This window comes from Vidua chalybeata, chromosome 6, assembly GCF_026979565.1.
Source record: "Vidua chalybeata isolate OUT-0048 chromosome 6, bVidCha1 merged haplotype, whole genome shotgun sequence".
Taxonomy (NCBI): Eukaryota; Metazoa; Chordata; class Aves; order Passeriformes; family Viduidae; genus Vidua; species Vidua chalybeata.
The window spans coordinates 44,961,551-44,984,264 of NC_071535.1; the positions used below are offsets into that span (position 1 = coordinate 44,961,551).

At 42.4% G+C, this 22,714-nt stretch overlaps 1 protein-coding gene across 3 annotated transcripts in view; it reads left to right on the top strand.

The window, feature by feature from the left end:
- The window catches only part of CHKA (choline kinase alpha), a 40,523-nt gene that overhangs the window by 641 nt on the left and 17,168 nt on the right, over positions 1–22,714 (top strand). The window contains exons 1-2 of one of the 3 annotated variants that reach the window (XM_053946652.1): positions 17,857–18,199; positions 21,492–21,603. In XM_053946652.1, the coding sequence (XP_053802627.1) occupies positions 17,898–18,199; positions 21,492–21,603 (414 nt within the window). In that variant the 5' untranslated portion in view covers positions 17,857–17,897. Of the gene's footprint in view, positions 1–17,856; positions 18,200–18,592; positions 18,614–21,491; positions 21,604–22,714 lie in introns of those variants that run through there. The other 2 variants (XM_053946654.1, XM_053946653.1) reach the window with 2 other exon arrangements.

A 22,714-nucleotide genomic window follows, 5' to 3' on the forward strand; every position in this document is an offset into this window, starting at 1 on the left:
ACATTTTTCATTTTCTTTGAAGTTCTAGTCAGTGGCAGACCCACTGAGAGACTGAGTGAAATCTGTCCTACCAACTCCACCACACACTTGGCAAGTTCACCAAAGCTTGTAGTGTGGATGTCAGTGCACTGTTAGTTAATAAAACCTTGAAGCAGCCCTAATTTTGCTGATGTAACTCTCTCTTGGGCCCTAGAAGTGGTATGCAAGAGCTCAGGTGGCTGCTTCTTACCATTTTCCTCAAGTTCATTCCAGTGTACATGGAGGACAGGCCCTACTTTCCCTTTAGCAATCTAGGCAGGGCCCCATTACTCAGCTTTGCTTCAAGAAAAAGTTGAGGATGGTTTCTCTTGTCTACAGGAGTACAAAACAAACAGGAAGCACCTGACTGTGCGCTGCCCATCCTGTAGCAGTTTAGAGCTTCTCTAGATGTGTCCTTTGCAGATGGATTTCTCCCTTTGCTCAGGATCTGTATGTGACATTGGGTCCCAGAGGAGTAGCTGCAGCACAACAGTGGTGTTCTCTGTGCAGGGCATGCTCTGTACAGTCTGTCTCTGGGTACAGCATTTGGGAAACCTGGCCAAGGCAGCTTGCCTGGCACGCTACAGTTCTGGATGTTCCAGCTGGGAGTGCTGCCCCACCTCTCAGCAGTGCTGGGGCTGCAGCTTTGGTACCCAGGCTTTGACAGAGCCCCTTTCCTGCTGAGCCCCAGGCAGCAGCAGCTTGTTTCAGGAGTGGTTTCATGATACTGAAATGGAGGCATCCTATCCAACAAGCCTTTCCAAATGCCTACATGCCTGGGAAGGATCGAGTTGCCCTCTGCCAGTGCTATAGGTCAACAGTGACAACAAATGGGTTGAATATTGGAGGAATCTCTCCTTGGAACACCAAGATTACTGGATTTTAGTAGATTACCAGAATAGAGAAAATTAGAATTAAGTGAACTGATTTCTTCCTTCCTCTCATATTTATATGTTAAATTAATATTTTATATTCAGCAGGTCAATTAACTGTGCCTGCAACTGTGTATGAAACACTGAAATTTGCTTTAATTCTTCTTTCAGAAAACTCTGCACATCCTGCCTGTGTAAAAGATATGTACCTACAGCTTACTTAGGAGACCTCTATTTGCACAGGGTGACTAAAAGGTATTTTGGAATAGCTGGTTCAGTTGTCCCTGGTCGTGTGTTCCTAACACAAATCTCATGAATGGGGCAGATGGTGGTATAGAGCCTCAAGTGTTTGATTTGGTTGATGGCATCTTGTTTCAAGTAATACAAGTGAATCCAGAATCAAGAAAGGAGATGTTATTGACTGGTGTTTTTCCAGAGGTTTGCACTGCTAAGTTGGCAACTAGCCCTGCTTTCATTTCCCCTCAGTTTGACACCTCTACCCTTCCTGTCAATTTAAGTGCCAGCTACAGTGATTTACATTCTTCCCTTCTAAAGTGAAGTTTCTTAACCAATTATAAATGAGCAAAAGATGTTTCTTGACAGTCATTTTATCTGTCCAAAATTGACAAGAATTAATTCAATGTACAGAGGTATTTCACAGTTAGAATAGTTCAGGAAGTGTTTTTAGGATGTATTAAAGAGGTCTCCATAGTGTATCTCCTTTCCCACAACAGCCCTAGACACTGGAGAGCAAGTCCTTGATATTCTGGGCTGGTGATTAGTGTGGTAGGGACAAAGGTCTTTTACCAAGCACTGGTTTGCAGAGGTGCGAAGTTTAAAAGATATGGAAAATCAGAAAAGTGCTCATCAGAAAATTTAACTCATAGTGTCTACAAGGTGTTTCAGTGTTGGATAGGTAGGGAAAAGATGGAGACAGTATAGGAAAGATTATTATAAAAGCAGAGATGGTCTTTAAAACTATGATAGCTTTTCTTGCTTGAAACAGGCAGATAAGCATTTTCTTTTTCTGGCTGTTGGAAGCTGTTGAATTGATGGGTTGCAAGCATTTGGCCCCACAGCTATGGAGGGGATCATTCTCTAAAAGCAGCCTGCCTTCCAAGGTTGTATCCAGTCCCACAGCATGTTTGGAAAGACACTGGTATGTTGCTGATTTGTGTAATTTTCATTTCTCATGATGATTTTGCCTCACAAAGGGGAGCTGGGGTTAACACTGGAGCTGGAGAGAAAATTTTGATTTGTGTGGGGCTTGGAGGGGAGAAGAGAGAGCCCACTGTTACTGTCTTAGAGGGGCAGTGGGCTGGGAGACTACTTCTTTGAGAAGTGCAGGCATTTCCTAGAGAAGGAACTCTGAAGTACCTGCTGACTGAAACATTCCAGGCATTCCTGCACTGTGCTGCTAAGCTCCCACAGCAGCAGCTCATGCTGCTCAGGCTGCAGCAGCCTGGCCTCAGCAAGTGTGTCCTGGTCAGGGACTGACACACAACTCACATTAGTAAATTCACTGTGTGGAGTAGCACTGTAAACTGTGAATTTGCAGCTGAAAGAGAAGATGGATGTGATTTTAGTGTGCTGTTGTTGTGAACAGACCTGCCAGGAGCAGGTGAAGGGCTTGCAGTAGGCTACCAACCACGGTGTTTTCTCCAAAGATTTCCTGGGTGCTTTGTGCACAGGCCGGAAACTGTACTTCTCTGTAGCCCTTACCCCTCCTATAGCTGCTCTTTCAAGTTGTGTTTGCATCTACTGTAAGGGGCAGAAACTCACACCATCTCAGCGTCAACAAGCTTGTAAATCATCTACTTAATAGTCACAGGTGAGACAACATATTAAATACTAAGGGCACTAAAAAATCTTTCCCACCTCAATCACCCTCCCCTCCAAGTACTGAATCTTGTCCAAAGCTGCACAAACAGGATTCAAAGATAAAGACCTTGGGTAAGAATTACTAAAACAAACAGAGCGTGGCATGGTTTGTTAAGGGACTGGCTTCTCAAGGCCAGGGTGGGTGTGGAAGAGCACACCACACACCTTACAGAGAGGAAAGCTAAGAACATTTAAAAAGTACATCTTGGAACTAAGCCCTCCTCAGAAATCTGTAGTATTTTAAATAAGTTGATGTAGCATGGGAGGAGAATCATACAAGTACAATGCAAAATATATTATCTGTGATTTCAGTAACTAGCGACACAAAAGCTCTCTAAGTAGAGGGATTCTATTCTGCTTAGCAGGGTGCAGTGCAGTCGAATTATTCAGTTAATGCAGTTCTAGCAAGGAAACAACTACTCCAACCTACATTTCTGTCTTTCCTTTAAGAATGCTTTGAAAGAATTTACCATTCAGCTGCAAACTACCTGATTCTGAACATAAATAAAAGAGCAGGAATTTCCCAGCTTACTTCTTCCCTGCCCTGCCATATGCAGGAAACCTCTCCATAGCAGGACAGTTCCTGGGGGCATGTTAGTTCAATCACCATGCTGTGCCTGTCTATTGAAGGCTGGCTTAATGTCAGGATTTCTTTCCTATTTCTGTTGTTGCACTGATGAAATCCACTGCTATAGCATTATCTGCTATTGACAGGGGATATATTCTGATCTAAAGGCAAAAAACTTCATGTCTGTGATCTTGCTAGCCTGTGACCAGCACCTGGGGGAGATATTTGAAGGTGGAATATGATGAGCCACAGGACTAGAGTTTTAAGTAAGTAACACCTCAACACTTGTCCTTTTGCAGGTTGTTTTTTTTCTCCAGAAGAATATGTGGTCTATAGCTTTAGTCAGTGCCTAAGGGTAATCTCTACATCCCCTTGACTCAAGGCTTGTTTAACTTTCCTATGCTGCTGCAGAGCTATTGTTAGTTTGCAGATAAGGAAGTATTATCATTTTAGCACAGTCTAAGAGAAAAAGATAGGAAGGAGCTATTAGATTCTCTCCTGTGTTACTCTCTATCTGGTGGCAGGATTGTCCTTCACAGATCTCACTGATCTCTCAAATGTGGTAATAATGACAGTAAAGTTTTATTTTTACTGGTTATCAGCCAAAAGCAACAACTAGGTTAAACCAGAAAATACCATCCTTTCTGTCTTTGCAGCATGTGTGCTCAGTCTTTGTGCTGATGCTGATACTTCCCTAGCTGTTTTCTGAAGAAACAAGGAGACACAGACACCTTCATCCCTCCCCAAACAACCTGGTCTACCTAATTCTGGCCATCATCTAAAAACAGGCCCTCTGCCCTCTTCCCAGCAGGCCAACACACATTCCCACCCTCCAGTGCAAATCTGCACTAGCTCCCTTCTGTCCTAGCTTGCTTTTGCCATTAGGACATGGTAGACTTTACACAGCTAAATGTTGCTGCCTCTTCTTCATCTGTGTGTGCATGACAGTCTTCTGTCATTTCCAGGGGGCCATATCACAAACAAGTTGCCAAATTTGAAACCAAGGAAGACAAATGATGTGTCTGACCAAAAAGCCCCTGTAAGGGCCAGGACTGGGAAAACACATGGACTGATCCTTGTGCGAGCGCTTTGTATCTCTCTGGAGTGCAAATGCTCTTTGAGGACATAACAGAGACTGTCTCACCCTCACTGTTGAGGACTATACAAAATTTAGGTGGCTCTAATCTTGTATGTTTCTCCTTCAAAAGAAAGAAACCTTGCTGCAAAGGTTACAAACCAAAAGGAAGTTTGGCCCTCCTGCTGGAAAAAAAAGTGTTCTGGTTTGCTTAACTTTCCCTTCATTTGTGTGAACAGTGAGAATATAATCAGGAGGATAAATCCTGCTCAGAAATAATTCAGAGTCATTTTCCATGGTGTGCATCATCATTCTAGATATCTGCAAAGTAGAGATGTACACCAAGCTAGCCAGTCTGTGTTCCTTTAATAGCCAAAGGAAAGAAACTAGTAGTTGTTTGAAGAATTTTCAGGATTAAGTGAACCCTTGGTGCCCATGTTGACTGCACACAGGAGTCTGGGCTGAGCTGAAACACAGGTGAAATCCCACCCTTGGTGTAATAGAATCCCAGGGGAGATCCTAAGACCCAAGTCATTCTGCACTCTGAAAGGAAGATGTAGATCACAATAAAAGTGTGAATGAAAAACCTATTAAGAAAAAAAAAAAAGAAAAATAAATCCTTTTCAGCTTGTGACTCTACCAAGTTTACATGAAGATGGATGGTTTTTCAATAGGGAAAAATAGGTCTAACAGACCCCTGTAGGCTTCAGTGTGGGGGACAAAACATTGCAGGCAGCAAGTCATCCATTTCAGGGCTGGCTTGCTGGGATGTGCAGCCTTACAAAACTGAAGCTCCTGTGAGGCTTGCCAGTAGGTGAAAATGATGGAAACTGGATTTTCTAGGAAGGCAGGTGATGACTGCAGAGCACTTCTATTTTTGTTTTTTGAGGTCACCCTATTTGTTTTGAAGTCATTCTAATCCAGGACATGAAGGGACCAGGAGTTGGTTTTTTTGGCTACAAATTCAGTTTGAACTTTAACTGAGCAGTGTCTTACTGTGGCATACAGCCATGCAGCCACAAGGAGCAATTTTGAAGGGCAGCAAGAGGCAGGATTGGCAGCATCCCTCAGGCTGCATTGACAGACTGGTCATGCACAAAATGCCAGAATGGCCTGACCCAGCCTGGTGCCATCACTGCTGCACCTCTGCCTCTCACCTCCTTGGGATAACAGGACTGCTGGGGCTGTGCCAGGGAACAGCAATGGCCAGACAGGTAAGGGGACACTGGTGTCCTTCTAAAGACAAATATAGGATGTCCCAAGCCAAACAGATTAATAACAGGGAAGAGGTGGCCTGGTTCTGCTCTTGTCACGCTATGTGGCTGTGGTTTTGTCATCATGTTCTCAACAATGAACCTCCAGGAGGAGGGGCATTGTCCTCTTGTACAATTTTCTAGTCACAAGACAAGAGGATAGCTGCACAGTTCAAACATTCTGCATGGGGAGTATTTTACTGACATCCTGCATACCCTGTAAGTGTGCTAAGCAAGTTATCCATCCCTAACTCCAACCTTTCTTAGTAATAGCCTTGGCAGCCATAGCCTTGGCATGATCATGTGAAAGAAGGAAACCTCTTACAAAGGTTTAAATAGGCTTTTTCATTATTCCACGAGGAAAAAAAATCTTATCCACTAGCTCTTCATTTAGTATAAATGCAGGTTTCAAAGAGCCTTACAAAACAATGTGTGGCAAAATCTATGTGCAGGAATAAGAAAACAAATTAAGGACTTCTGTTTGGAAGAGCTTATTCTTATTTGAATGCTCTGTAAGACAATCCTAAAACCTCTGAGTGACAGGAATCTTACAGATATTGTGCTTGGAGTCAAAATTAAGTTGGATTTTTTCCTGATCTTGTGCAAACCTGGAATTACAGTAATTTTTGCTTTAAATGGTTGACGAGCTAGAATTATTTCTCATAGCAGAGCCAATTGCTGAGATAGTGTATTTTGATACTTTGCATTCCCAGAAAGCATGCTACTCTTATATGCTATTGTTGAGAAGCTGGGAGAAAATCCTCTACATAAAGTAATGGCTGTGTCACTGGTACAAAATTGCCTGCACTAGAGAAGGGGGGAGAGGAAATGACATAACAATCAATCATACTTTGCTTACAGTACTTTCTCTGCTCCCATGTGGTGCTGATAACTGCAAAGTAGCTCAGGGGATCTTTTGTTTTTCTCAGCAGAAAAGGTGCACATGGGGTCCAGAGCAGCACTTCTTGAACTTAGTTCCTAAATTAGTTGTTTCAGCATCTGTCTAATGTAGCTGTGATTCTGTTGGGTACCACACAGCTTTGGTTCTCTAACCTGACACTGAATCTGCTGCTGACATTTCTCCAAATGGCAGCACAAGCTTTCCCAGGCTGCTGGGGCACAGAACCCACAATGATATGGAGAGGAACGAGTGCTGTGGTCACTCTCATCCTCCTGCCCAGATGCAGCAATGAATCACTCCGTGCATTATCAGATGTCTGGCTGTGAGGCATGACATGTTTTGATGAGCTGTATAGCTGAGATCCCTAATGTCCTACTGGAATTCATGACAGTGAGATTCCATATGCTGATGGAGGTCCTTTGCTCTTCCAAGGTGGTGGATTTGCCAGGCCCATGTCAAAGTTCGAAGAAAAGCTAAGGCAGACCTCCATCTGGCCAAATCCTATCCTAAAAAGGAAACTCATTTTGAAGAGGATTGGCAAACTGAATTCCTGTAACTGACAAAGGGGGGAAAATATGGCTACAATGAGCTGGGAACCACCACGTTTGTTTCGGCTGCAGAACCTGGATTGCAATAGCGAAAATGATCCTTAACACTTCACTAGTTTGTCAACCAGTGGACAAAGGAACTGATTGTGCAATTCAGAGCAATCTGCTAACTACATTTGTAAGAAAAGGGTTTAAAATTGCACAACTTGCTGAGGAATGATACATGTAGGGATTTTGTCTTACAGCTATTGGCAATTAGAAGGAATGGAGGGATAGTTGAATTTGCTCTGTTCTTCATTCCATGGAGCATAGGGAGGCTCAGCCACAGCAGATACTGCAGGCCAAAAGTATTCAGTTTGGCATGCATGGGATGTGTTCATGGCAAGGAGAGTCTGCACAGAGTTCAAGGAACAATTTTCTGCTATGTGCTATGGCATTGTGGAAAGCATATCACAGTAAAGATAGCACCTAGAGAATGTTTTGTTGGGCTAGTTAGATATTAGAAAAAAGTTCTTCACTGAAGGGGTGCTCAAGCACTGGAACAGGCTTCCCAGGGAAGTGGTCATGGCACCAAGCCTGTCACTATTCAAGAAGCATTTGGGCAACATGCTTAGATTGTTCAGCCTTTTTTAAAGTTGCTCTGCATGCAGTCAGAAGTTGGATCTTATGATTCTTATGGGTCCCTTCCAGCTCAGGGTATTCTATTATTTTAATTAGTCTGAATTCAGTGACTAGTTAGGTATTATTTACTTCCAAATGTTATGATTTATATCATGTCTCATGTGGTGTGATGCTCTAAGCATTGATTCCAACAGAGTTGTTACAAATATTATTAAGAAAACAGTGTTAGTCTGAAAGCCAAGATAATGCATAGATTTATTTTCTGTGCCTTTAAATAGTAGAAACAATGAGCTATTCTAAGAGATAGAAGTAGGCCAGGTTGAGCTGTTTTTATGTAAATATACTTATCTTAAATTGCTCAAAAGAGAATCTTCATTTTTGTGGTATATATCCTTTTCTTAGCAACTGGTTTAGTCAATACTGCAATTACAGAGCCACTCTTAAAAAGAGTATCTACAACACATGAAGATTTAGAGCATCTGGGTTATGTTACTTGTAGTCCACTGATTCAGACTGGTTTGAATGGAATATACATGCTCTTTTCTCTAACTGCTGCCTAAGGACCTGCCAAGACAGCAGTGCCCAAGAGACTGGGAAAACTCATTCTCGTTTAGCTCTCTAAATGTGAAATGTATCCAGAAGGATCTAACTGTGAATGTATCCAGCTTGTCCTACTCAGAAGAACAGTTGGATTCAAGTCTAAGCAAGGGAAATTGCTGTATTGCAATGGAAAAGCAAATTGCCTGTGTAGATGTGGCTCACAATACCTCTTGTAAGAGTAAAAACCAGTGGGTGCCACACTCCTTTTCCCTTCCAACTGCTTGGAGCTTGGAGCTTCCTCCAACTGAGAGACTCCTATTTTCCAAAGTGTTGAAGACAGTTTTTCATTTTGATGTCCAATGTTTCCTTAACTTCGCATTCCTTTTTCTGCTTGTTCATTTATTTTTGTGTAGTAAAATATATAAGCAGGAATTTATAAGCAGGAAAAAGTACCTGCATGTCCCACTCCCTTCCTGCTTTTAGAGCCCCATAAAGAATAACTTCTTGTGTCTCACTCTCCTCATCCCCGATGTTACATCTCTCTGGAGTGTAAATAACTGAATAACTTAGTACTTAAACATGATGTGATACCTTTGATTTTAGCACATCAAAACTAGGTTCTGATAGAGAGTGTCAGTATCAAAAGTGAAGGCAAATGCTCTGTTCTCATGAATTCAAACTGAAGTGAGCACTTTGATGTTGATCTCAAATGAGCACGGAGGGAGCAGTCCTCTCTAAAGCGGTTCAGTCAGCACCTGTAACCTCTTCAACTGCAGCCCTATCTCTCATAGGAATCAATATTTGAACCAATATTGACTTAGGACTCAAGCATGATTTATATGGCAGTCTTGGTATTGCAACAACTGCTGTGTTACTCAATCAGATTCCCAGATGACTGGTTAATACATAACAAACCGGATTTGTAGATTCAGTCAGCATGTGTTATCATCAGAATGGAAAGGGGAAATTAATTCTATCATGTAGCATTTAATTCATAAATCTGTTAAATACCTGTAACTGAGTACTATCTGCTCTGTTTAAAGAGGCAGTGGGTTTCATTCTGTTTTCAGAGGGTTTTAATCTGGATTAATTTCTTGGTGACCAGTATTTTCTAGTTATCATGAGTAATTGCTATCATGAGTGTTTCAAAATGGAAACAAATTAGGATTAAGTTAGTTACTTACAAAATTTCACATTAAAAAGCTCTGTAGTGTACAACACTATTCTGGTAATAATTAACAGTCAGCTTAATTCTGGGGTCAAAAACCAGTCTACAGCTGTTATGTTTAGGTAGTTTAGGCATATCACAAAATCACTCTGGCTGTCTATAAAGTTACCCTCACCTCCCAGGCATTATCAGTGACTGTCTCTGAAGGAAGGCCATTCATCTGGATGATTTTGAGTGTTTCACATGAAAATCCACTCCACTCATTTTATGCCAATACAGCAATTAAAAGATTACTGAAACTCTAAAGACCTGTACAATAACAAGATATTGTTAGTCAAAGATACTAGGTCAGAGGACTGAGTTTAAAAATGTTATTTGATTTTTTGACAGAATTTATACATATATATAAATAAATGAGCACAGAAAATTTAGAGTGGTGTGTTTCTTCCTATAAATAGCAATATGACTTAAATCTCATCAGATAGGCTAAGAAATTGTCAATGCCTGTGTAAAACAGACAAGACCTGTAGTTTTCTAGGTTTCAGACTAGAGCACTTGAAAGTCAATATGTGTGCATGTGTTTGAAGAAGAACACGGCCAGCCCCTGAAATACTCAAATCTCTGTTCTGGTGACCCTTCTGTGTTTACCCTGTCTGCCCTCCACGTGTGTGCTCCAAGTCCAGTGACCACGTCTTTGGCAGTAAGTTCTCCATGAATAATCACACTGTGTCTATTTGGAATCCTTTTCTAACTCAATGACCTTTCTTTAACCTCAGACTGCTAATTGTTATCACTGGCAATGAATAAATGGGTCTGAGTGAGGTGAATAGGTGAAGCTCTTGCGTAGAACACGTGTCTTGCCCCAGACAGAGTTCTACTGCTGCCATTGCTGCAGGCTTGGCTCCCCAAAGATTCCAAAACTTCCCTCTGCCACGTCCTTATGCTGACTTTTGGAGGTTTAATAGCCCATGAGGAAATAACCAGCTAGAAACCATTTTTTGTCTTAAATGGGAAGCTGCCAGGATGCCATAAAAGCGATGCCAATTGCTTAAGTATAAGCACCTGAGTCAAAACTATGGTGTCCGGAAGCCGTATCTGGAATCCACCTTTTTACATCCTAACACAGGGGGGAAACTGCACCATGCTTGAATAACCAGCAGTACTGGAGTTGCAAGTTCCATCACAAATCAGTTATTTCAGCTTGCTATTAGTCCATTGCTATGCATGCTTAGCATAGCGAATTGTTGCATAACAAGCAAAAATAGAGTGAAAAAAAAGGTATTTTAGACGTCGAAATCATTCTAAGATTAGTCTGTGACCTACCTCGTTATTTGGATCAGTAATAAATTTTGAAATGTTTTAGAAGCGTATGCACATTTCTCTTTTACTACTGGCTGTTCTTCAAGCAACAATTTGATGTGGGTGTGTTCTGGAATCTTTTTATTGTGTTGTACTTAAATATAGACCATTTACTATTGTGGTAATGGCAGCTACATGAACATAAGAAGGAAGTCTTCTAGTTGGCTTGCTCCTGCCTAGTCTGTCCCACTGTCCAGTCAATGCTTTTGGGTCCTTCACAGCATACAAACTGAGCATTTAACACAAGCAGTGACAATGCCTGGTGCCTTGTTATAGTGCACTACCTGCTCTGTCCTACATGATTCTCTGCAGCCTTTTATCAGTGGCCATAACTACATCTACAGTAGTTAATTCTTTTTTCTCCCTCCCTAGTCACCACATCATACCCTCCTGAGTCCACTTGCTGTCAGGGGACCTTGTGCAGACAATTTGTCCATGGTGCAGAGGCAAGAACAAGAGATGGGTCTGGAATGTTATTCCTTACAGCAGGTTTGTTTGGCTCCCACCTATACACTTCCACAATGGAATTCATAATGCAGAAAACTATTAGTCTAATGCCTGGCCACAGCAGACATATTGGAAAAGATACAATTTAGCATAGTTTAGAATTTTTTCAGTGTTTTCTGGTAATTTTTAACATTAGGAAGAGTTGCAAAAATGTGCTATCAAAGAAAAGAAACTGTATTCAATTTCTTTTTCCACTGAAATTTATCCCAGTGAGGCTGCAAAGGATGTTCAAGGAAGGCTACAGATGGCAAGTTGCAGGTCTGTTCTTGGACAAGATAATGGTAGGATTCCACCACAAGCTGGGGCAGGAAGGGGAAGCAAAGTGCCTGACCCTCTGCAGTTCATGTGGCTCTGTCACAAAAGGACAGAGCTGGCAGCCCTCACACAGGACATTGTTCAGCAGGCAAAGTTAGCAAGCAACAACCACCTGATGGGTGAGGACCCCCTGCCCCCTCCAGTGCCTTCCACGCATTCCTCCAGCCTGCAGAACCAAGCACAGCCCTGACCTGATGAGCTGCTTCTCGCTCAGAACTAATAAAACCAGAGAAGATTAAGAGGGTAGAGAGAGCCAATTCCGTGCAGGTAGAGAACTGGTTACTATAGCAACTCTTCTTCTTTGAGCATAGGCTGGGAGGGACTCCCTCGCAAGGGGATTTCTCTGCAGTCCCCAGGCTGGGGAGGGAGGTTGCTACAAGAATCTCGTTTGACAAAGGTTTCATGGCTGCACTCTTGAACTCTGTTGGGATCGTGGCGGGGGGGGGAAGGGGCGGTGCCGGGATAGGGCAGTGGAAGAGTTTGACTCTCGTCCAAAAGTAAAGTAAATGTTGGAGAGCCTGTATTTAAAAGTGATACTCACGTAATGGTGTATTGTACTGTGGGTTGCAGCTACATCTGAAGCTGGTGTTGTCACAACCAGGAGTTTCAATGCTACAGTTGTTAAAAGATGTAAGAGAATATTTAGCTTATTACTTACTACTGGATTTTTAAATCTGAGGTCCTAAGAATTTTTTCCCAGATATATTTCTTCAATAAGCCCAAATTAGTGCAGAGTAAGAAATTAAGTATCTTGTAATATAATAAAGGCTTGGTCATTCTGACTCTGGGAAAAGTCATTCTCTGGGACTAGGGCCAGGTAATGTTATCTTAGTGTACTGCTTGGAGTACCTGGCACTGTACAAGCTCTAGGTCTCTGTGGTTACCTTAGACCAACACAGCAAATGAATAAGCATATTATCCTTTCCCTAGGGCTGCTTTCTGGTGGAACACACCCCTTGCATTCACAGGAGACACAAATACCAAGCAGTGCCTAGGGTAAATCCCTCCCCTTTACCCTCCTTAACCCTGTGTGCTCTGGCAGGTATACTTCAAGGGTCAAAGTTACACCTCGGTTTTTTGCTAGTATTTGGTACTGGAAACTAAAAAACACAGCAGGAAAATAAAACAACCTCTGATTATCTCAAATTTAGTCCTGAAGTTCTTTGTCTCACAGCGTCAAAGCACAGAAGATGCAAATTCTTTTGGGAAGGGACAAGCAAAGGGGACTTTGGGTGAAATATTATGCTCCCCTATTCTCCCTAGACTGCTTATTGTCTAGTTTCCCATGCAGTACTTTTGCTGGAGACACAGATCTAGGAGAATGTTGTCTGCCACGATCCCACCACCCTTCTTATCACTGAGGAAGAGGAAAGGGGGACAGCTATGCAGCCTCTGTCTTGATCGTGCCTGGGTGTCTAACATAACTGCAAACCTGTAAACCTTCTGAATCCCTGTCTTTCAAAGTAGCATTTTTTTGGCCATTGATGCAGGGAATAAGAAACAGCAGTCTTCATTTTTGTTTAAAATTCAGCAAGTGTTTTACCAGATGTAGAATCAAGGAATTGAAAAAAAAAAAAAAAAAAAAAAAAAGCGGGCTCCCTGCTCCAAGTGCAACCTGAATGTAGGACTAGTCTGGGAGTAATTTGCTATGGCAAAAATGCTCCCTTTTAAGCAGTGCACTGAGGAGGTAAGCCAAGAGGCGGAGAGACTCAAGGACCACCCCAAACTCTCATCCAGACTGGAACAACTGCACAGTTGCCATGTCTTAAGTCTTGGACTCAGCTTAGCTTCAGAAAGGGGATTTACAAACTCAGTATCAACCTGCTACTGGTCCATAAAGAATCAACAATTTATCAACAATTACTATTATGATGTCTGCAAGCTTTTCATCTGAAAGAAGTATCTGCACTCTGTCATTCTCTCTATGCCATGTGGCAGATCTGCCCTTAGATGGCATTTGGTCTTGTCAGTAAAATCTGCTGCTGCTTGGAATAAAAGAGAGAGACTTGAAAGAAAGTGAAAGAAAGTTGAGCACTTTATGAGTCAGAATTGTAGACTTAGCTTTTTTGTGAGCAATAAGAAATATCTTCTGTAACAATGCAATTGGTGTGAATAAAATCACATAAAATTGCATCAATCCAACAGTAGTTCCCTTTGCTGCAAGTATATAAGTTCTACAGAAAAATGGGAAAAAATATTCCAATAAGCTTTACTGAATTACATAAACTAATAAATTAACAAAAGGCTTAAATTATACTGTCATAGACAAGAGACATGATTGACTATTTCCTGATTGAATATATTATTAAGGCAGCATTCACAGGCAATGAAAAATAGAAATTTCCTTCAAGACTTGCAGAAGTGTCTCCATTACTTCAAAGGACGTAGTGGATTCACTGACAATTCTGTTCAGCCATTGAAGTAACAAATTACATGGTCATGGTGTGGAGTTGAAGGCAAAGTAAATTACAGAGAAAAAAAAATGTGTTTTACTGTCTGAGAGGAAGAAGATTTCTGTGACAAGCAGTTTTGTCTCCCTCCATACTGACAGCAGAGGTCATACAAAGTCTCAAGGTTCTGCTCACACAAGGAGAGGGGAGCTTAGTCCAGCTTGTACCTTGCTTACAGCAGAATTAGTCATTATGTGTTTGTCTGTAGCCTAACCTTCCTTATCTCAGTTACTTCCTTCACAGGCTTTAAAGCCAGGTTATCCAGGAGATACAAGCAACTGAGGAATTATTCTCTTAACAGGTCTCATTTATTAGGTGCTACATCAAATTAACCTATGAGATTGAGGTAGAAGTTGAACATAAATACAGAAGCCATATCTGCTACAAAAGTGTGCTAATGCAGCTTGGTTGCTATGGTGTAAAATGCAACACAAGGATCATGAAGATGCGTTTGCCTTTTCCCATTACTGAAGATGGCTGGTTGATTGACTAATCCATGGAATAGGATATTGCACTGGTCCTAACAACAATGTGCTTCTAAATGGAAAGTGACATCAGTTGCTGCTGAGAACACACATAATCAGGTTTCACAAACCCAAGTTCAGGACTTTAATTAGTCAGTCAGTCTTGGAGCTTCTGAGCCACTAATTCAGTACTTAATTCTCTTCTTTAAGGTTTTTTTGTTTTTTTTTTTTCCTGATGCCTTTCAGGTTTCAATACATTCTTAAGTTAGCAGAAGCCTTAGTTTTGTAAAATTTGATTACAAGCATTACTTAAGTGTAGTTGATTCCTCCTCAGGAGCAGAAAAATATTGCACATATAAGTAGAAGCAATGGTTTTGTTTCCTTTTTTCCTAACTGTTTTATTTGAATGTGGACTTAAAACTTATGACCAGTACATCTTAGTAGCTCTCTAAGGAGAGTATCTCACTCTGTTTATCTGTTTAATGCATGCTTCATGAAGAAGAGCAGTATACATTTCTGATGCATTGCTCCTCCTGAATGTTTTGAGCCAAACTGGGGAAGTTCTTGGATAAAAGCAGAAAATAAGAGCAGATAAGAGCAGATTTCTTTTCCTATCTTTCCACATACTCTGCTGAGTTTTGAATCATGCTTTCAGACCATGGACTTTGTATCTCTGGCACTGCTGCCTAGGGTCTCAGTCACAGCAAGCGTGTGCCACATTGCTTCCTGCCCACTCCAGGCAACCACACTTGAAATGTACAATGCAGGGTACCGTGGCTAAAAAACTCCTACGCACAATGTAAACATGAGCACAATCTTAAGCAATAACCAATATTTAATTTTAGGCATAATGAAACAAAAATAATTTTGGCAAGTGACATATCTATTTGCCTTCATATCAACTAAACCCGCAGTCCCTTATGATTATTCACCTTATGCATATCACAAGTTCTCTTAGGAGTATTTTGTTCTTGCCTTTATTGTGCTGTCTGTCCACTGTCATGGCTCCCCAGGAGTGAGACCATGTTTGTTGGAAAACACAGTGAACTGTTTTCAAGTGAGTTACGCCCTTTTTGCAAAATCAGCAATGAATGGCTATGAGTTGCTCACTGCTAAGAAAACATGAAACCAATAAACGGTGTCATGAGCAGAACAAACGTCTAAAAGGAACACGCATGTGGCCTTCACATGGATCCAGGATACTTATCAAAATGGAAGCCATTAAAGGACTGAAACCCAAGCTAAACTTACACTAAGAAAAGGCGTGTTGTAATAAAAAGGTTATTAAAAAATAGTTCATAATTTTTCTATAGGCTTTTAAATTCTCTGATACATTGGAAGAGATTACTGGAGGTTTTGAAGCAAAGCTTTTGGACAACTGTCAGTGAAATGGCAGTAGCAACAAGATGCAGTTTTCTTGTCTAATAAAAGTGGGTAGATTTCTCTAGATCTGGGAAAAACAAATGTTTCTTTTCTCTGATTTTACTGCCTTTTCTTTCTATGCTGATAGCAATCTAGAAAAAAAATCAATCAAATAACTCTAATTAGGAAAAAAACCCAAGTCCTGTTATTCATGCTATCATGACAAACCAGTGTGAAGCCTGAGCACTTGGAAACAGAAGGGGCTGTGTGTAAGGCATTTTTTTTTGCTATTTTCACCACTTCTTCCCACATGTGTTTTTCTGTATAGCTATTTAACATCAGTAATGTTAACAGGTACTTGAGCAGGGCCCTGAAAAAGAAAGGACTCCTCTGCAGTCCTGAGTAGCCATCTCCAGCAGTAACTGCATATCTCCTCTTCAGCATCCTAATCTGTGCCTGAGATAATGGATTTTATTTCTTAAATGAAGAGCTGAGGTATAAAGAGAAAAGAAATCTCTGTCTCTTCTGTCCCAGTTTGGCTTCCCTAACTCATATATCACTCTTCCGCTTAACTAGGGTCTGGTATGCCTCAACCAAAACAGCTTTGGTTGTGCTGAAGGTGCTTTGCCAGCACAAAGCCTGTTCCAAAGCCAGTTCTGGAGCTTTCCTGTCACTTCCTAGAAAATCCATAGGCTTCTTGGGGGATTTCCAGCACTAGAGTGCTGAAGTGAAGCATGCAACAAAATGAGAAAGCAGCCCGTGAGGTGAAATCTTTTGGGAAAGGATGAGGGAAGGAGCCTATCAGGAACTCCCTCACAACCCAGCAATCCCCAGCTTTAACAATGATCACCACAAAACTGGCAACTTCTATTACAAAAGGCCGCAAGTCTCTCATATACAGAAAAAGACCATCAAAGATGAACAGCCAAAGGAGAAAAAAAAAAAAAAATCAGGGAAGTGCAGAGGTAGTTCAAGGCTTTACTGCTCATTTATGACAGGTGATATAAGATATTAGGCAACATTCCCGCCCCTGCCCGCTGGAGGGGCGGGAAAGCCGCGGTTCCTCCAGCGGGCCGTGACATCACCGCTCCCACACTCGGGTGCTGCGGGGGAAGGACCGTAAGACAGGTGCTGGCGTTTCCCAAAACAGGAAACCGTATTTCCAATGCCAAAACTATAAGAAACTCGTCTCGAAAGCACTGCGTGTAGACAATATTCTTGCTCCCGTAGCTTTACCCTTCTGTTCAGGTGCGATCCTCTCCCGAGCCACGAGAGACCAGTTTACCATGTGGGCATGAGCCAGCCGTCACACGGTAAGAAAGTAACTCGGTAACTTTCAGTAAGGAGCGGACTTTAAATAAGCGTATTGCTGGTTGCCGCGACCCACTTCGCATCGTACAGAGATTTCCCACATATTTTGGTGTCACGTAACGGAGTGAATAACACCGGCGCGTTGTGCAGCCCTAAGCAAGGCCAGCCCCGCCTGTGGGGGTGCCGGCTACATCCAGCACCGCATCACCGCGGACCCAGCGGCGGCAGCTCCACGGCACAGAGCACTGTGAGGTGTCTCCTCTCTCCCTCCCTCCTTTTTTTCGTTCCTTCCTTCTCTCTCTCCCTCTCTTTCACCTTCCCTCAGCGCTCCCCTCAGGCTCAGCCCCCGCCCCGCGGGCGAGCGCCTCGTTCTCCCCTCGCGCGCGCGCACCAATCACAGACGCCTGGAGGGGCCGCGAGCCAGGCGCGCGTGCCCGCCCTCTCCCTTTCCTACCCAACCCGCTCCAAGGGCGGAACCGAGAGCCGGCTTCAGCCAATCACAGGCAAACGGTCGTGAAGCGTGTGGCGCGAGCGGGCCCGCGTGCCGAGACGCCGTATAAAAAGGGGGCCGGGCGCGAACGCGGGGCTCACTCGCCGCCAGCGCTGACGGCGCAGAGACGCACGCGAGCTGCTGCCCCCGCCTGCTGCCCCAACGACTGCCGCGCCCCCCCCCCACCCCGCGCCATGAAAACCAAGTTCTGCGACGCCGACCCGTCCCCGCTCGGTCTCCTCCTTGGCCGCGGGTCTGCCGCGACCGGTCAGCCGCCCTCACCGCTGGCTCACCCCGACCCCGAGGGGAAGGATCCCACCGTGGCGGGCAGAGGTGGCGTCGCGACCCCACCCCCAGCGCTGCCTCCGCCACTCGAGGAGGAGTCGCTGCCTCTCGACCCCCGGACGCGGCGCCGGGCGTATCTGTGGTGTAAGGAGTTCCTGCCGGGGGCCTGGCGGGAGCTGCGGGAAGAGCAGCTGCGCATCAGCCCCATCAGGTCAGCGCGGAGGGGGAGGTGGCCCATCCTTGGGGCAGGCACGGGGGTGCGCCGCGGGTCCGAGCCGACACCAGCGGGGGAGGCGAGGGGCTCCGTCTTTAATTTCATTTTATTATTTTAAATCGCTCCCGAATTCGGTTTAGTGGGTAGCGGGAGCGGGCTGGGCGGTGCGGGGGGCCCGGAGGCGGTGCCGGGTGCGCTGCCGCGCCCCCGGCCCCGGAGCGGGTGGTGGTGCGGGGAGGCGGCGGCTGCTGCTGCATCGCGACGGCCCCGTCTCGGCCCCGCGCCGGGGGAGGGGCCCCGAGTCCGGCCGTGAGAGGGATGGAGCCGGCAGAAACCGCTGCACCTCGCCCCGAGCGCCCTGCCGGGGGAAAGGGCCCTGCAGGGCTGGCCCTGGCTGCTCCGCACTGAGAGGTATCAGGTAAACGCGGTGTACCGGCGATATGAGTCATCTACAGCACACTGTAACGAGTGCTTGTGACTCAGCACGTTGGCAGCAGAAATATGTAAATTGGGGACGTTCTGGAAGCCATATGATGTAATGTGTTGGAGATCTTTGCCTTCTTTGCAGAATTAAATAGCATCTTTAATTTGCTCTAACTAAACCGATGTTAGTTCAGAGTTTCCCCTTTATGCACTGCTTGTCTCACATCTTCTAGACTGATCTTTCTACTTAATCAAACACACAGTTGAAGACAGTCTCAAAGGATACTGTTATCAGTTTGCTTTTCCTATGTTTCTACTTTTGTCCTACACAAACCATGCACACATCTACCTGAGGTACCTAAGGGAGCATACACAGTTGACAAAGCTCTGATGTGTAAAAGTATGGTTAAAACACATCTTGCTCATTTCTGAATTTATTTTAAAAGCCTTATTGAAAAAATTAGCAACTCGCTGAGACCCAGTGCAAGTAGTATTTGTTTTTCTAGATTGTTTCTCCTCACTTGACACGATCATAAGGCGTTAATGGAGAGAATTTTTACAAAACCAATACAATTCCTAAACAGTAGATTAGTCTGATATGCCTAGTTTGAGTTGCTTAATTAAATTTTTAGCTGTATTAGTGTGTGTTGCTGACTTTGATTCTTACTTTCTAGAGCCTTACATTTTAGCACAGTAATCTTTGCATTTCTTGGAAACTTCTCATGTGAGACAACACTTCAGAATGGCTTGGTGGTTTCAAAATTTGGCAGAAGAGAAGATTAGCTGAAACTTAAGAATGTATAAAGCCATGCTAATTGGTAGTTGGGATTTTTTTTGGCAAAAGTCTTCTCACCAGTTTCATCTCTGGAAGTGCATCATATTGGTTTGCTGATTCTGGTTTCAGTCAGTGGCATTCTCCAATGTGTCCATTAATATTACAAAATTGTGTTCTTGTACATCTATCTGTTAAGTAGCTGGTAGCTTTATCTGTATGAGTGAGATGTGCCCTTTTGACCTTTAAACAAGCTGTTGAGTCAAATGACCTTTCAGAAGAACAGTGCCTTTTATTATGCTCCTGTATGGATTTCCTGGATAACTTTTCCTGGTAACTTTTGAAGCCTTAAATCTATAGTGAACTTAAACACCACAGATGCTGGAGTGAAACTTCTGTTTAATGGAGTTCAGCATCACTAAGACACTCCACTTTGGCTTGTCTGGTATAGAAAACCAAGAATTTCTGGGCTTTCACACACTGTGCAGGCTGAGCATTTGTTGAAGTCATGTAACTACACATATATTCTTGAGCTTTAGTCCAGTATTTCTTGTAAAGTATTTTTCAGTGTGCTTAGTTCTTCTATTTAATTATTGATATTTTCACCAGAGTTTTTGTCAGAGCCTTAGAAAAGGTGGCAAATGTTTTTTCACAAAAATCTGTCTGGCTTAGTTTAGATAAAGCCAGAAGTGTAGTTAGTATAACTAACCAATTTTTGAATTGTCTTTGGGTAGATGACTCTGCTCTTCCTTTGAAGAATGGAAAGGATATCTCCTTTCCATCTGTCTCTTGGGTTTTTTTCCAACCTGTTCACCTTCATGGTTCAAAGTTACTTCATATCTTGTCTCTAAACATCCTTTTTTTGGGTGCCTGCCAAGCCACCTGGGTCTTTTCTGTCTCCTTTCTTAAGCATATTGTGCAGCTGCTGTTTTATCCTGTTTTCTTGAGGTTTCTTTTTTTCTTAGTTGTTGACTTTGGATATGTAAGCCAGCCCCTGTCTCCTTCTTAGTAGCCTTTTTTTCCAGAAAGTCTTTTCTGCTTCCCCACTGTGTTGAAAGAGCCCAGAAGAATATTTGAAAAAGCATTGAAAGCAATGTCAAGTTAGGACTGAGAACTGCATTTTAGCCACTACATTTTGAATCTGCTGTGGATTCTTGTAATCCAAGGCCACTGCAAGTTATTATATGTTATAGGCAAAATCACTTGCAGAAGGAAAACTTGAAAATTTCATTCATGAACATAATAAAAAGAATGCAGAAAGGCAAAGCAGTAAAGAAAATGTGGGTTGAGTAGATGTGTGTTCTTAAGAGCTACAATAACATCAAGAAACTTAGAATCTCATCCAGATAGATAGAAACTAGGAAAATCTATGCTTCAGTCATTCAGATGATACACAGACATGCTGGTTTTTTTACAACAGTATTTTTACAGGAAAAAGTCTCAGCATTTATTTTGTTTTCCATAGCTTTATTGATCTAGATAGATACTAGATCAGAGAAACTGACTGTGATTTTAGATTTGACAAATACATGAGCAGTTTATTTCAAATAAAGAACTGATTTAATTGTAAGATTCAAAATTGAAAATGGGTCCCTAAGAAAGACAGCAGAAGTAAGACTTCCTTCAGCAGTGCTGTAGCACAGTATTCAGGTTAAATCTTTATACCTGAATTTTGTAGCTGCCAATCCCAGTGACAGCGGCTCTTAATTCAAATTTGGAGTTTTATATTCACTGCCTGGTTTTAAATCTTTTCTGCCATTGTTTTGCTTGTGCAGCAAAGTATATCTGACTCCAGCATCACTGAAAATAATTTTCTTAGATCTACATAGTTGTTTGTTGCATTTTACATCCATTTGCTAATAGCTTGAGCTGTAATTTGGATCAATAGCTATGGGTGGTGAACTGTACACTAAGAAGCACAAAGCTGCCATTTTTTTATTGAAGTCTCATGTGAGTTATTGGTACTGTTGGAAAACTTTCTTGTTAAAGTAAACCAATTAATCACACCAAAAGGATGTTTACTGCACCTCTAATCTGTGGAAAACAAAAGGTGTGCTTTTTCAAGTTAGCTAATCAATGTATTTGTGTCTCCAGAGGTGGCCTCAGCAACATGCTGTTTCAGTGCTCGCTACCTGATACCATTGAGACAGTTGCAGATGAGCCACGGAAAGTTCTCCTGCGTTTATACGGTGCAATCCTGCAGATGGTGAGTACATACAGTACTTTGGGAGTGTGAGGGTTTCTATAGCTTCACTGTAATGTTTGGAGATCTTCATTTGTGGCACTATGCAGCTTTATCCTTTAGGCAATGCTTCTGTGGTAGGGGGTAGATTGCAAGCTGAAAGCAGTTTTCTTTATGGTTTGTTATTGTCTAGAGCTTACACTCCTTTCTACACAGATCTGACTGGCGTGAATTAGCTGGAGACTCATTTGCTGTTTCTTTGGGCACTAATGTTTTGTTTATGGTCTTAAGTTTGGACTGTGGTGTTTCAGAAAAATTTGCTTCTGTACAGAATGTAGGATTTTGCCATAACTAGCTAGATTGCAAGAGACTAAACTGCTTAATTTTAATTTTGATAGCACTTACGAATCTTGCAGATTAGTTGAAGGTTTTGTCAAGCTTATACACTGCTCAAGCATTTTATTAGATATTATGGGTACTTGTGCTGCTAGAAAATTTGATCTATAGATTTAGAATAAGAATGAAGCGTGAACATCAATATTGTACAGTCATCTCATTCCAAAACATGCTTTCCTGAATGTGTGAAATGCCTTATAGCTGGCACAGAAACTTAACCAGATGTTTTGTTGAACTCTTTGAATGTTGCTTTTATTTGGTTAGTAAAATGTAAATAGTATTGAAATCTGTCACACCTTAAGTGAAGTGGTTGGCAAATCTGTTTCAAATAGTAACATTTAAAAGCAAGACAATTTTGTAGTCTTCTAAAAGTCTCTCCTAAAGCTGACAGATTGTTACTCTAGCACTGTACAGCAGATCTTCTCTTACCCATCTCTGCTACTTGATTATATTGTAAATAAGCAATGTAAGTGTTTAACCTTATGAAAAATTGCAGCTTCATAACATTGCATCTGTATGTTGGCAATTGTTTCTGTTTGACTTAGAGGGTCTGGTTTTATTATCCATTAATTTTATAGTTTCCAGTACTCAGTCACTTGCTTTGAACAACTGATCCAATATCTGCAGAAGATTTTCTATTCCTGAGATTTCAGCCCATTCTTCCTGCTTCTGCTGTCTTGACCAAACTTACTATTAAAAGTCTCATTAGATACTGTTGCTTTACTGACATTGAAGTGCT